Source organism: Clavelina lepadiformis, chromosome 7 (genome assembly GCF_947623445.1).
Source record: "Clavelina lepadiformis chromosome 7, kaClaLepa1.1, whole genome shotgun sequence".
Classification (NCBI taxonomy): Eukaryota; Metazoa; Chordata; class Ascidiacea; order Aplousobranchia; family Clavelinidae; genus Clavelina; species Clavelina lepadiformis.
In genome coordinates, this window is record NC_135246.1 from 10,575,646 (window position 1) to 10,588,205 (window position 12,560).

A 12,560-nucleotide genomic window follows, 5' to 3' on the forward strand; every position below is an offset into this window, starting at 1 on the left:
AGTATGTAGAAATAAGGAATAAATAAAATTTTCACAGTACACCTGAAGAAGCAAGCTTCTGCATGCGAAAGATCGTGTCGAAAAATATAAAGTTACCCTTAAGAGTGCCAAACTATATCCTGTTTGTTATTTTACTTGGAATAAATAAAGTAACGTAAACCACGAGTTGTATTTAAAGAAATATGTTATCAATATTAAATACAACTGCGTTACGTTGTCGTTGTACTAATAGACAAATGTGTAACTTTTTTTGCAAAATATTCTTATTGATGATTTTTAACACTGTATTTTTTTATTGTTGGTATTGATTATGGCATTTCATCTATTGCAAAGATATCTACATATTTTTCGGTCCAATGAACAGCTTCAAATACGGCTTTGGGAACAAAAACATCACAAATGTTCATTTTGTTCACTTAGCAACATGACCAACTGGACGTTGCCATCTTATAATTACAGGTGCTTTACATAAGGCTGGTTTTGGCTGTCGTATGTAATACTGAGGTGCAGCATTAGAAAAGTATCTGAACCGTCAGAATTTTCGAAATGAGTACACCTGCTCAAGTATATCTTTACTTCATTAGGCTTTTACCTTACCTGTGAAGTAAATAAGCTAGGCAAAAAATGAAAAAAGAAGTAATACAGGAAAGAAATTCACATTATGATACAGACAGACAAATGATAAATTCAATGGCAAGAATACAGTAAAGAGTAGCCTAATCAAAGTAAAACTAGCTTAGCCTTGCGTTGATGGTTAAATCTTATGTAATGTTGCCTGCATTAAGCTTGCTAGGTTGTGTGGCGTGACTGGTAAGTATGGCAGTTTTCAACGAGAAATTGGGCGTGTAAAGACTTAAATTATGGTGTGATACCGGACTGTAGAGAAAGGCCATTTTCAGTAAGATTTTGAGTGCACCAAACGATAATTGCAGGTGCACAAACATATTTGAATGCACTTAAACTGCACAATTACATAGTAATGTACCAAACACAGTTTGAATAATTCGATCTCTAAATAAATTAAAAATGGAGTGCACTCAAGTTATGTCCAAGTCATTAAGTGAAAAATTATGCACCTAAAGTGTGACACTGTTGCTCATGGAAAACAATATTAATTGCTCCTATGTCAAACTGTACAGTCTGGGCGTGATGGTGTGCACTGAAGCCTCAGTTCTTTTGTTGATTTATTATAAATCGACGTGAAGATTATAAAGTCCTTCAAGCACGTTGATGAATTTTGTGTGTGCAGGTGCCTCACTTTCCACTATGGTTGGGTGCTTTTATGTATTGCACGATTTTTGTTTGCATTTGAAGTAGGCCTATACATCTGAATACCACAATAAAAGCAATATTATGTTTCAAACATATGTTCTTAATGTACATATTTTTAAAAACTAAGATCTATAAACTATTTTATGACTCATTGCAGAAAAAGTAATCATTCGTAATGTAAGTGGAAAAAAGTGAAACATTTTTGTTTATGAGTAAACCTCTGCCTATGGCTTCCTATGCCGATCGCCGTGTGCTTTCTTCTGAAAATGAAGATTCGTATTCAACTTATTCAGAAGACTTTGATGATTCAAGAACACCTACTCCAGACAAAAAACACAGGTATTTATGTTTTATGATTTTTGTTCAACCAAAATATGTTGAGGTTGTTCTTTTGACAATATATGAACTCTGTGAACCAGTAAAAATTTAAAGATTTATATATATGTGTTTGTGCTTTTAATCAGCTTTGTAGCTTTTTGTTAAATCATTTTTTTAACGTTTTTGGCTCTGTGATATTTAACAAAGATATGGTGTTGGAAACAGAAGATCACGGAAAAATGACATGGTCACTAGTGAAGGAACAGCAAGCTCCATTTTATCCACTGCCAGCACTAAAAAGTGTATGTTGATAATTGGTTTATAATGTAGCATATTGCAATCATGTTTCTACTGTTTAACGACTCTTCCTTGGCCTATTTTTGGGAGATGGTTTCAAATACAGTCTTATTATCATCTTCCACAGACTTTTAATGAAATGCATTTAAGGATAGTTTTCATACTTAAAAGGTTTATTCAGGCATATAGGGATTATGCAAGTATGTATGATATATACACAAATATAAGTTGTAAATTAAAATCTAGTAATGGAATTGGGATTTACTGCTGTTAAGGCTGTTATAACCATGAAGCCCAGTAATAATTAAGCTTAAACTTAGTTTTTGGGAAAGGTCGTAGTTTTAGAGAAACGTGGTACGGTACTTGTTTAATGCAACATAGGTAACATAACTCTATTCTTTTTTAATGGTTATCTTCATTGCTACTAAAACTTTTTTTTTTTAATTACCAGTTTTGACATGCAATGTAATGGCTTAGTTTTTATTTTTATTCAGCTATAGTAAGCGTTGATCGCCGAAGGACAAAAAAGAGTTCTGGAGTAAAAAGTGGATGGAGATCAACAAGTGTATCAAAACCTCCAAAGGCAAAACCTCTTACTTTTAAGGTTGTTTTTGAGTTGTAATCTACACATTAAAATCAGTACCTAAAGTTTGTTTTTGGGGCATGTGAAAAATGCACTGTCAAAGGTGATTTAGGTCAGGGCTTCTTAAACTGTGAGTGGCTTCGAAATTTTAGGGGATTATACAGACTTCACCTGGTTTGAACAAAACTATACCAATTTTTTTTATAAACGATTGCAAAATTAACTCTATACAATGAAGACTGTAAAATAAGGTCAGGAATCACATTCAATTGCGACCTTAGAGAGTGTGATATTATAACCTCCAATAATTAAATATAAACATGCACTGTATAAACCAGGGGTGGCCAAACTGTGGCTCTCGAGCCGCATGCGGCTCTTTGAGCCTTTGATTGCGGCTCTTTAAAGAATTAGCATTGTTGAATTAGACATGCATTTTCCTGGTCTAGACGAGTTGTTTCATCAGGTTATGAAACAATGCGTTCTATCACACGTAGTAACCATGGACTCATTGTTAGTAATAATAAAATTACACTCCAAAAAGTAGGCCTACATTATTGTACAGAAGTGTGCTAACTTGTACACTGTAGTTAAGTAAACTGTCAGATTGAAGCTGTACGTCAGGGCTGACCTAGTTTTAAGTCTTGGTTACGGTTATACTAATAATTGCAAAAAGAGTTGGTGAAGCCCAGGTGGAGACTCATAGTATCACCACGCAGCACTAATGTTTATCAATAGCTACACTTCGTTGTGAGTGAATAAATTCGTGTTTTTTATTGTGTTTTTGTTGTGGCTCTTTTAAAACTGGAATTTGTTATATGCGGCTCGAGCATGAAGCAGGTCTGGCCACCCGTGGTATAAACCTTAGACAGTAGCATTTATCGAAAACCTACTTCTATACAAAGTATTTTTATGTGAAATGTTTTACTCCATAGACATTAATCTCTGAAAGTTTTGTGCAGGATTCTGTGCAGGCAAGAATGTTGTCAGCACGAAACCATCGAATTAACATTTTGAATAATGAACTAACAGAAGCGCAAGCAAAAGTTGAAGAATTGACAAAAGAAAACAAATTGCTAAAGAATTTGCAACACAGACAGGTAGACAAATGAATATTGAATCTATCATACAATATATCTAATAAATGTTCAGATGTATTTTGTTTACTATGGTCATTTTTGTATACTTTGACAATGTAAATTTGTAGGATAAAGCCCTTAAGAAATTTGAAGATACTGAAAGTGATCTACCACGGCTAATATCTCAACATACAGAAGAACAAAGAGTTTTAAAAACCAGACTTCGAAAAACTCAGGAAAATGAAAGAAAACTTGGTAAGTGTATCTCAAATGTTTAGTTTTGTTATTTTTCGTTATTTCTATTAAGAAGTAATTTAGTTGGTTTTCAAATAAGCCATAAATGCAGTACCACATACAGCAAATGCCCAATATGTAATTAATCAGTTTGTGTGTGAAGTCTCAATGCTCATTACCATTTACTATTGCAAGCATATAACAAATATAACAACTCACACGACCCGTTACAATTGTTTTGTCTTTCATCATTACGTTGAGCTACGTCAAAGGTAGTTTTTTTTTTCTTAACTTGTTAATTGTTACAGAAAGCAAATTAAAAGATACAAGCGATGAACTTCAGAAAATGGAGATGACATTGCGTAGGTTAAAAAAGATCGTTTATGACAGGAATTTAGGTGAAAGGTCCGAATTAGCAAAACAGCTTAATGCTGCTGAAGACAAACTGTATGATCTTGAAAGAAAAAATACGGTATGTTTATGAACAATATTAAGAATAATTTAATTCTTTATTTTTTACTTAAAAAACAATTTTTATCTTTTCACTATACCAACCTTTGCAGAATATTGGCAATATCAGCATTGTATATTTGGTTGTCGATGATATATAATTATTAATCTGGGAACTCCAGTTAATTTAAATGTACTGTTTAATAATATGTGCTGGTTTGCATATATATCTACCAGATAACTTATTATGATAATGGTAGATATTGCACTGCATATTGTTGATTAAAATCCATTGATCCGTATTTGTATTTCAATATAATCAATAGTGCTAAATGCATTTCTCAATTATATACTGTACGCTGAACGATGTTGTGAAGTTAAATAATTTTGCCTTATATTTAGATACTGGTGTACCATGATAAGCAAATAAGGCTCTTTATTCATTTTTATCAACACTTGCCGGTGTTTCATTGTTGTAGCTACAATCTGACATTAAACTCAATGGCTTTGTATGATCAATCACCAGTTTACTATAGAACTAGTTGGATAAAAGCATTTTTTTCTGTTTACAAGAAGCAGTGGCCAGTTCATGTTGTTAAGGCTTTGAGTATCTCTTTGTTGTTTTTTTCTTATAGATCTATATTTATTTTAAGCTTTCCATTTGTCATTTTTGGAGGGCCTAGCTTTCATTGAGAATACAAATCATGTAGTCCTATATGTAGTTAGGGTCAAATCACCTGCTGATACTTTTGACATTCAAAGACTTAACTTTTTATTTATAAAGTAGTGATTTATATAAAAGATCTTTTATGGTATGTTACTTTGCTAACATTGGAGTTTTGCATTGATAAATTATATAATATCTGCTCTTGATGATTACATATATTTTGTAATAATGTACAATGTCGTGTGTATAAAGTTAGTTAGCCTTACAAATTTTAGCGTTGTTGTCACAATTTTGAACAAGAGTTTAATTGAAATTTAACTTTCTTAACCATAAAAATATTTGACCTGAAATCTTTGACAAAGTATACATGTTACTTATGGATACAACAATATTACACGAGTCCACTACTTACTAATATTCAGTGTTACAGTTACAATTACATATAGAGCAAACTAACTCAATGCGTGTACAGTATGTACCATGCATGACTGGCATACTATAAAAAGGTTGCTAAAATTCTTTTGATTCAGCGATTTTTACACTGTAACTTTTCAGTTGGCTAACCGATCTATTGTCTTCTGAATAGGAACTGGATAAAAAGCTTGAACTCACCACTCATAGTTATGCAAGACAACTGAACAGAGAAAGGGCAAAGCATAAGGATACAAAGGAAAGATTAGAGGTTCTTCAAGACGATTTCCTTGTGGTTCAAGCAAGACTAAAGGTTTGTTTGTAAATCACATGTCAATGGTGTAGTTCAAAGAAAATCTTTTGCTGTTATCAATTATGTTTACTGTTACTTCTGCTCTTCGTATATGCACCCTTACAAGGATTTCCACTCACATCATAATATGAATTTTGTGTGATTAGATCTATGTATAAATTATGCCAGCTAAAAAGTGAATAAATACAATTCTTTTAATGTTTATGAAAAATATAAGATCGTTGCTGTAGTTGGGTAATGATAATAATCAATAGTGAACGTGTGAAGACCATACGACGATGATGATGATAATCAATAGTAGTAATTCATAAAGGTGAAGGGTACTAAATGTTGTTTGAACAAAACACATCTACAGAACATGTGTTCGCTGTTACGTAAGCCAGTTTTTCTTTGTTTGAAGTAGTTCGATGTCTAATGTTAACAAATGGAATAGCCTTGCACGTGATGTTACCCCGTGTCCACCTGTTTTTCACTAACACTAGTAGTTGGGTATGATAAATAATTTGACATTATCAGACTGCGTAAATTTTGCAAATGCCTATATATATATACTTATGTTGTAATAATCCCACTATACAAGCGATATCAGGTCAGAAATTGAAATTTGTCGATAAGTCAAGACATTTTCAAAAAATGTTTTTTGAGAGTTTGTAGTTGGAGTAAATAAAATTGAAGAAACTGCCATAAAAATTGGCTAAAATTCTTATCATGGTGTTCGAATTATTTTGGAGTAGGGATAAAGGTGGAGACCCTAAACCAGGGGTCGGCAACCTTTTGTATGCAGTGTGCCAGTTTATGAATAATGTCAAAATATCAACAACTCGCGTGCCAAGCATTTTTGTAAGGAATTTTTTACATTTTCTTAAGGTGATATAACGTGCTCGTCAAATCATCTCGCGTGCCAGGGGTTGCCGACCCCTGCCCTAACCTATACATGCATCAGAATCATTCAATATATTCCGTTTGAGACACTACTAGTAATATATGTACTTTGTCTGTAGCTGTTCGTACAATTGTGCGTTTATGTCACTTCCACTCTTGCAGCAATAATGTCAGAATTTGTTATGCATGAGCAGTTGAACATGATCAACAGCTTTGTCAACACAAATGTTTAAGTGGCCATTGTTGTTTCTAACTCTAGGTATTGCATTCCATGAAATTTTTCTGTTTTTGCTTAAAATCCTTGCATTATTCATGTCAAAGGAAAAGGAGCGTGCATTGGAAGTAAGCAATATCTACGCCCTTCGTACAAAGCAATCTCCAGAAAAGTCCTTTATCGGAGGAAAAATTGTTCTTCCGAGCCCTCGACAACCAAGTGAAAAACCGCCTGTGGTTAAGATTGAAGAAAACCATTTACCTCTGGCAACTTTCACCCAAACTCCTGCCATTCTTGAAACCACAGAATCACCGAAACCAGTTGTGGAACCAGCAAAACCAACACCACATCAGTCAGCATCAACAAACAAAACAACAGATTTTAGAAAGACGATAAAGTCACCAACAAAAATATTTGAAACTGAACGAGAAGATTCTGTATTACTTGACTTAAGAAATCCAAAAAATATCAATGATAAACCAAATGGATTAAATGGACTGCTACTTAATGAACCTAGAATAGATAAGGATGGAGGTGATGGTTAATTTTCTTTGTTGTATTCCATATAAATATGAGAACATAAAGTTTTTATCATGTTTGCCTATTAATCAAATCTAGTTTCTTCATATACATTAAGTTTTAAAATTGAAAAAACTCAACAAATTTATCTTATATTTTACAGGACATAACCCCAGGCAGTCAGTTTTTCTCACTGCAAATTTTGAATCTCCCACAATCACACCTGGTTCTACATTTATCTCTGACGAGGTAACTACCTTTGTTGGACTGATAGTGCACTCTCAAAACCGCTTTGATGTTTAACACAGTCGTATTTATTAAAACTAATTTATTTCCCGTTTTAGGCTCCCCCTCCTCATACATATAACACACACCTAACTACATCTGTTGCTCATGCTTCATCACCTAAAGGTGTGTAAACAGATGTTATAGTTATTCCATGCCATATGGTTTGATCCAGTAAAATCTCTGGTATAGAAGGGTGTATTGTATACAATATTTATTAATGTGCAATTTTTTGTATTATAAAATTTATTAATTCTGAAACTTGTTTTCCAGAAAGCATTCCTTTGGTGGTTGACGCTAGAAAGGACATAAGAAAGTTTGAGGAAGAAAAAAAGAAGGTAGGTTATCAGTACACTCTAAAGTTTTGTGTCAAATTTTGTACAGTAGTTGCAAACTTAATTCTTTTCTGTCAAATGCACTGATATAATCAAACATTATAGTGAAAAAGAATTTCAGAAAATAATTATTGCCCTGTAATATAATAATCATAGCTTGAGGAAGATCGTCGCAAGAAAGCAGCTCTTCTTGCGAAAATGAAAGACCTAGAAGTGGAGGATGATTCCTCGCTGCCATTAGGAGACAAGAAGAAAGAAATAGATGACATAGGAATGCTTCTTGCAAGATCCTCACAAAATGAGTCCAAACCGCCTCAAGTGCAGAACAGGTTCTTTCCTGATGGCAACCCAAGGGTAACTTGTTGTTGTGTTTAAATTTAACTGAATGCATGAGTACAGTGATTTGTTATTTTATCAATCTACGATTTTGTTGTTTTGCATTTTTTTAAATATATTTTTAGAGGGCTTCTGTTTTTGAAAGTAGTATAGTTAAAAATTTGATCCACTAATCTAAACAAAGCTTGTTAAAAAACCTAACAGTCCCTGAAAAGAGTTCTGTTTAATGCATTTGTTTTTATTTATTATTATTAGTATCAGAAAATGTGAACAAATAGCAATTATATTAAAGTTTGTGTTTCTAAAGCGCTTCCTAAAAATTATGTATAAACTAACAGTCATACAATGCAGTTAGTGACAGCACCATAATTTAGATTAAAGCATAGTTTGCTACGAGCAATCTTTTTTATTTTTTGATTAATTTACTGGTTTACAAGAAGAGAAACTGATTTTAGAAGCTTCTTAGGTTCTGTGACATTAGTTCCATACACAGCTGTCATCACTGTTAGAGCTGCATAAGAAGAGTAGATGGCCTTGTGTAGGAAAATGTCTTCAAAATCAATTTTTTAAACATTTGAATGTAGAATACAAATTTAAGTTCTTATGGAGATTGCTCCTAACAGGAGTCATTTGAAAGCAACTTAATGAAGAGGCTGAGTGAAGATAAATTTCATTGTTTCACAAGTGCAGACTTAGACAGTCCAGACAGCAAGTCTTCCAAAAAGTCAAAGAAGCAGTATAAATTTCGCCAGGAAGTACGACTTAGATAGTTTCAAATTAAGATATTTGTGGGATGTTCTAGATATCATCACAAAAGAATGTTATGCATTGATTTAAAGACAGCTAGTATCAGTCTTGGTAACTGATTTGCAATCTACTTCGATTACAGATATATGTAATAAATCTGTTTTCAGTTCAGTTTTCTATTAATTTTTTTGCATCTACAGGTTGAAAATTTACACAAAGGTCTTCCATCAGCTAGTGATCTAACAAAATCTGCTGAGAAAACTGAACCTGATCTCACGTTCGGAAGCTATGCTCCAAGTGTGGCTTCACACTCAAAGAGAAAAGGTAGGTTTATTTCTTTCATTTTTCCTTCACTGGAATGATCCCATTTTGTAAGAGATATCATCGCAGAAATTAATGTTTGTCAAAATAATTCACAAAGATCAGGATAATTTTGAGAGTTGGATTATTTGTAGTAATATAATTAAATAGTATCGAAGAAATTACGTCAATTGTGCACTTAGGATGTTGCCAAGTGGTTTTGATTATTTTTCGATTCCAGTGTAGACCGACCCATTTAGTCGTGTTACAACAAGAGAGAACTGTGTTTGAGCGTAGATGTAACAGTATTAAACCGTATATAGTATGTGGTGACACGTTTGAACCAGGTGAACTTCCACTAAAAACTTTGCCTTGGATAAATTTACAATGCATAATTATAGTTTCTAGAACACATACGAATGTGAAGAATTCAACCGGTTTAATCGCACCAGAGGAAACAGATGAACCTCTGCTGGATCTCACCAGTGGAAAGTCAAAGAAGAGTGACTTGTTAAACCAACTGTTTGGGGAGCAAGCAGCCAAGCAGTCTTCTCCAAAAACCACTGTATGTTATTATTTCTGAAATGTTTTAATTCAACATGGCAATATGCTCAAACTGAACTTGACATCGTAATACCAATAAAGTATGGTTCAATTCATCCTAAGAACCTGTTCATAAGTTGTACAAATATCTCTGCAAACATAACTTTGTCAAAATCATATCGCTGTTTTGTTGTTTCAGGCACCTCGTGAAACGTCCAATGTACCTAAAACTACACCTCGTGCGAAACCTGTGCATACAGGTTACCCATGGGAACGCAATGTGGTTGCATCACAACAAGGTTAAAACAAAGATCATTGTATCATATTTGTATCGTAATGCAATTATATTATGTATGTGCAAAAATGCGAAATATATGCTTCAGTGAATTTCGCGCAAACATTTACTTAATTGCTAACATTTCTATGTAATATGACATCATTGTGAATTTCTCAAAGGTAATGGAGATGGCTCACCCGCTAAAGACAGGAGGAGTGATGTCTTCAGTGGACCTGCAGTGAAAGCTATGCACTCCTTCAACGAAGATGACATAGAAGAAGTGACATTATGAGACTGATATTCACTTGCATGCAAATTTTGTCTATTCAATTTGGATATTGTTTTATAATGCTGAGTATTTCTGTGATTGCTTGTTTTCCCTTATGTTCGTAATTCTTAAACGAAATTTATTTTTTTAAACTGTAAAAACACATGTTTAGCAGTACTACATGCATTGCGTATTTCAATTGTTCATTGGGACATGCATGCAATTTTTTTCATTCAATAAATGACTTATTTTTACTCATTTTTAAAAGAACCCTTTTTTGTACATTTTTATTTAGCATAACTTATTGAATGTTGGTACGTGATCAATATATTTTCTTTTGTTTGTTAATATTTTGCAAAGACTTCTGCTGACAACTTACATAATTTTTAAAGTGTTGGTTATTCAATCGAAATGCAACGGCACCAGTTGTTGAGTAAACCTCCGTGTCTATTATTTTTGTTATAGGAAAGCATCTACAACTCGTGTAGTTATCCTCCATGGCGTAAATTGTATGTAATGTTTTTGTGGGTATGTAAACCTACAACATTATTGCAACTGATAGCGCTTACAATGTTTATCCAATATTCAAACTCGGGAAATTGTAACTATTTTTTCCAATTTTTCCTAGTAGATCAATGCACATCAAACTATAAAACTAAATTGTAAGAGACTGTGAGATTGCATTTTTTTATTTCCGTCGTATTATTTTTAAATAAATTCGTATATATATATATGCTACTGTCAAGGCCCTACCAAAGAAACTGCACTTAAAATTCCAACTTGGTAAGCAGCAATTTGTATTATGGTCAGTGCACAACAGGTTTAAATTAGTTGTTAGCAAGGAACGAAGGATGTTATCGCATGTCACGGTTGCATTCCTAGTTTGAGCTGAATAGCAGCAAATCGGTGCACGCTGCACCAGCTTCAAAAACACGTTTTTTTACAGACAGCTGTTCTTGGATTGATGCAAGTGAAAGTTTTTAATATAGTAAGAATTAGAATTGCAACTGGCAGAGCATCGCTTTTGAACAGATTACCAAAGATTTTTCATTCCCACATTTAAGGCGAAAAAGAAAATAAAGTAATGAAATGTGTGCCAGTAGTTTTGATAACTGATATTCAAGGCCTTTCGAATAATAACACATTCACAGTATTACTAGACTCGGCATAAACCATACTGAATAAAATCACTGAAAATTTGTATACAGTACTTCATACAATTTTAAGCATGTAGTTCAATCTAGCTAGGAACAATCGAACGTCGTAAATCACGACGCTGAAAGGATAACCACAGTTGAGTAAGAAACACGACACGTGACAAAATGGTCTGATGTTTTTAAGTTTATTATGGGTCATTATAGACAGGGCAAGTCTGGACGGGTTAATAGATGTAAATTAGGATGATCATCATTACTTTCGTATCAGTAATGCGCTTATTCTTTTACCAGTTTCAGGTGTTGATAATTATCTAATTCTAAAGCTATTTTTAACTTATAGCCTACAAATATTTCAGTTACACTTTAGCTTAAATCAGAGGTGCGCCAGACTTAAAAATATTGGGTGGAATGAAGATCGAACATTAAGCAAACTGAAACGCACCAACACCTAGGCTACAGTCTATGACTCTATGTCTTCCTTTGTTATCTGTCACTAAAGAGAGAAAAATTAGATAAGCGAATCGACAATTGTTGAAAATCGACTGACTTTGAGTAACTATGGGACAAAATGTAGCCTACCGTAGGTCTAGGCTGATCAGACGTCTCGTATTTTCGTAGTGTTTAGGTCTTTTCCACAAATATTTCAGTTTTGTCCCGTTTTTAATGAAAGCTGACATGGCCAGGAAAATGCAAGCTAAAATCGCTTTGCTATCATGTTTAATCTTTATGCGTTGAACGAGTATAGTTTCTGTCATGAACAGCATGTGGTCAATGGAAGAATCCAGATTAAGTGTAGAGACAATAAAGGTTATGTTAAAAGGGAAAATACTGACCTAAAGTCCTAAAGCGTGAGAAGTTCTATCATAAAGTGTTGACTGGTATAGTAATGTTTATCCTCGGACTAAGAAAAGCAACTTTTTGAGCCATAAGCCTTTTTACGTCTTCATTCTTTTGTCTTTATCGCATTTACTTGTTTGTGACTATTTATCAACTATAACCTTTCGAAAAATTTAATAAGCGGGTATATGGGGTTTCAAGATCATTATATCTGGTTGTATGCCGCTTTCCGATATTTT

General features: G+C 33.5%; 1 protein-coding gene across 2 annotated transcripts; it reads left to right on the top strand.

Moving 5' to 3' along the window:
• The first annotated feature begins 1,410 nt into the window (after positions 1 to 1,410).
• Positions 1,411 to 10,585, top strand: LOC143465703 (uncharacterized). Of its 2 annotated transcripts, XM_076964134.1 has the most exons (17): positions 1,411 to 1,611; positions 1,798 to 1,892; positions 2,382 to 2,491; positions 3,430 to 3,567; positions 3,675 to 3,801; positions 4,089 to 4,252; positions 5,484 to 5,621; positions 6,825 to 7,251; positions 7,400 to 7,485; positions 7,581 to 7,647; positions 7,795 to 7,859; positions 8,013 to 8,210; positions 8,816 to 8,947; positions 9,140 to 9,263; positions 9,641 to 9,804; positions 9,982 to 10,081; positions 10,239 to 10,585. In XM_076964134.1, the coding sequence occupies exons 1-17, from the start codon at positions 1,481 to 1,483 to the stop codon at positions 10,349 to 10,351; spliced, it is 2,379 nt and encodes a 792-aa protein (XP_076820249.1). In that variant the 5' UTR covers positions 1,411 to 1,480; the 3' UTR covers positions 10,352 to 10,585. The 2 variants fall into 2 exon arrangements, with proteins under 2 accessions (XP_076820249.1, XP_076820250.1); XM_076964135.1 differs by lacking the exon at positions 8,816 to 8,947.
• Positions 10,586 to 12,560: the final 1,975 nt, after the last annotated feature.

Bases quoted from the DNA above. Each gene is read 5' to 3' on its own strand.
- LOC143465703 (XM_076964134.1), top strand. From the start codon at position 1,481: ATGAGTAAACCTCTGCCTATGGCTTCCTATGCCGATCGCCGTGTGCTT. The intron at 1,612-1,797 runs GTATTTATGTTT...TATTTAACAAAG, and splicing joins ACTCCAGACAAAAAACACAG to ATATGGTGTTGGAAACAGAA. The intron at 5,622-6,824 runs GTTTGTTTGTAA...TTCATGTCAAAG, and splicing joins TGGTTCAAGCAAGACTAAAG to GAAAAGGAGCGTGCATTGGA.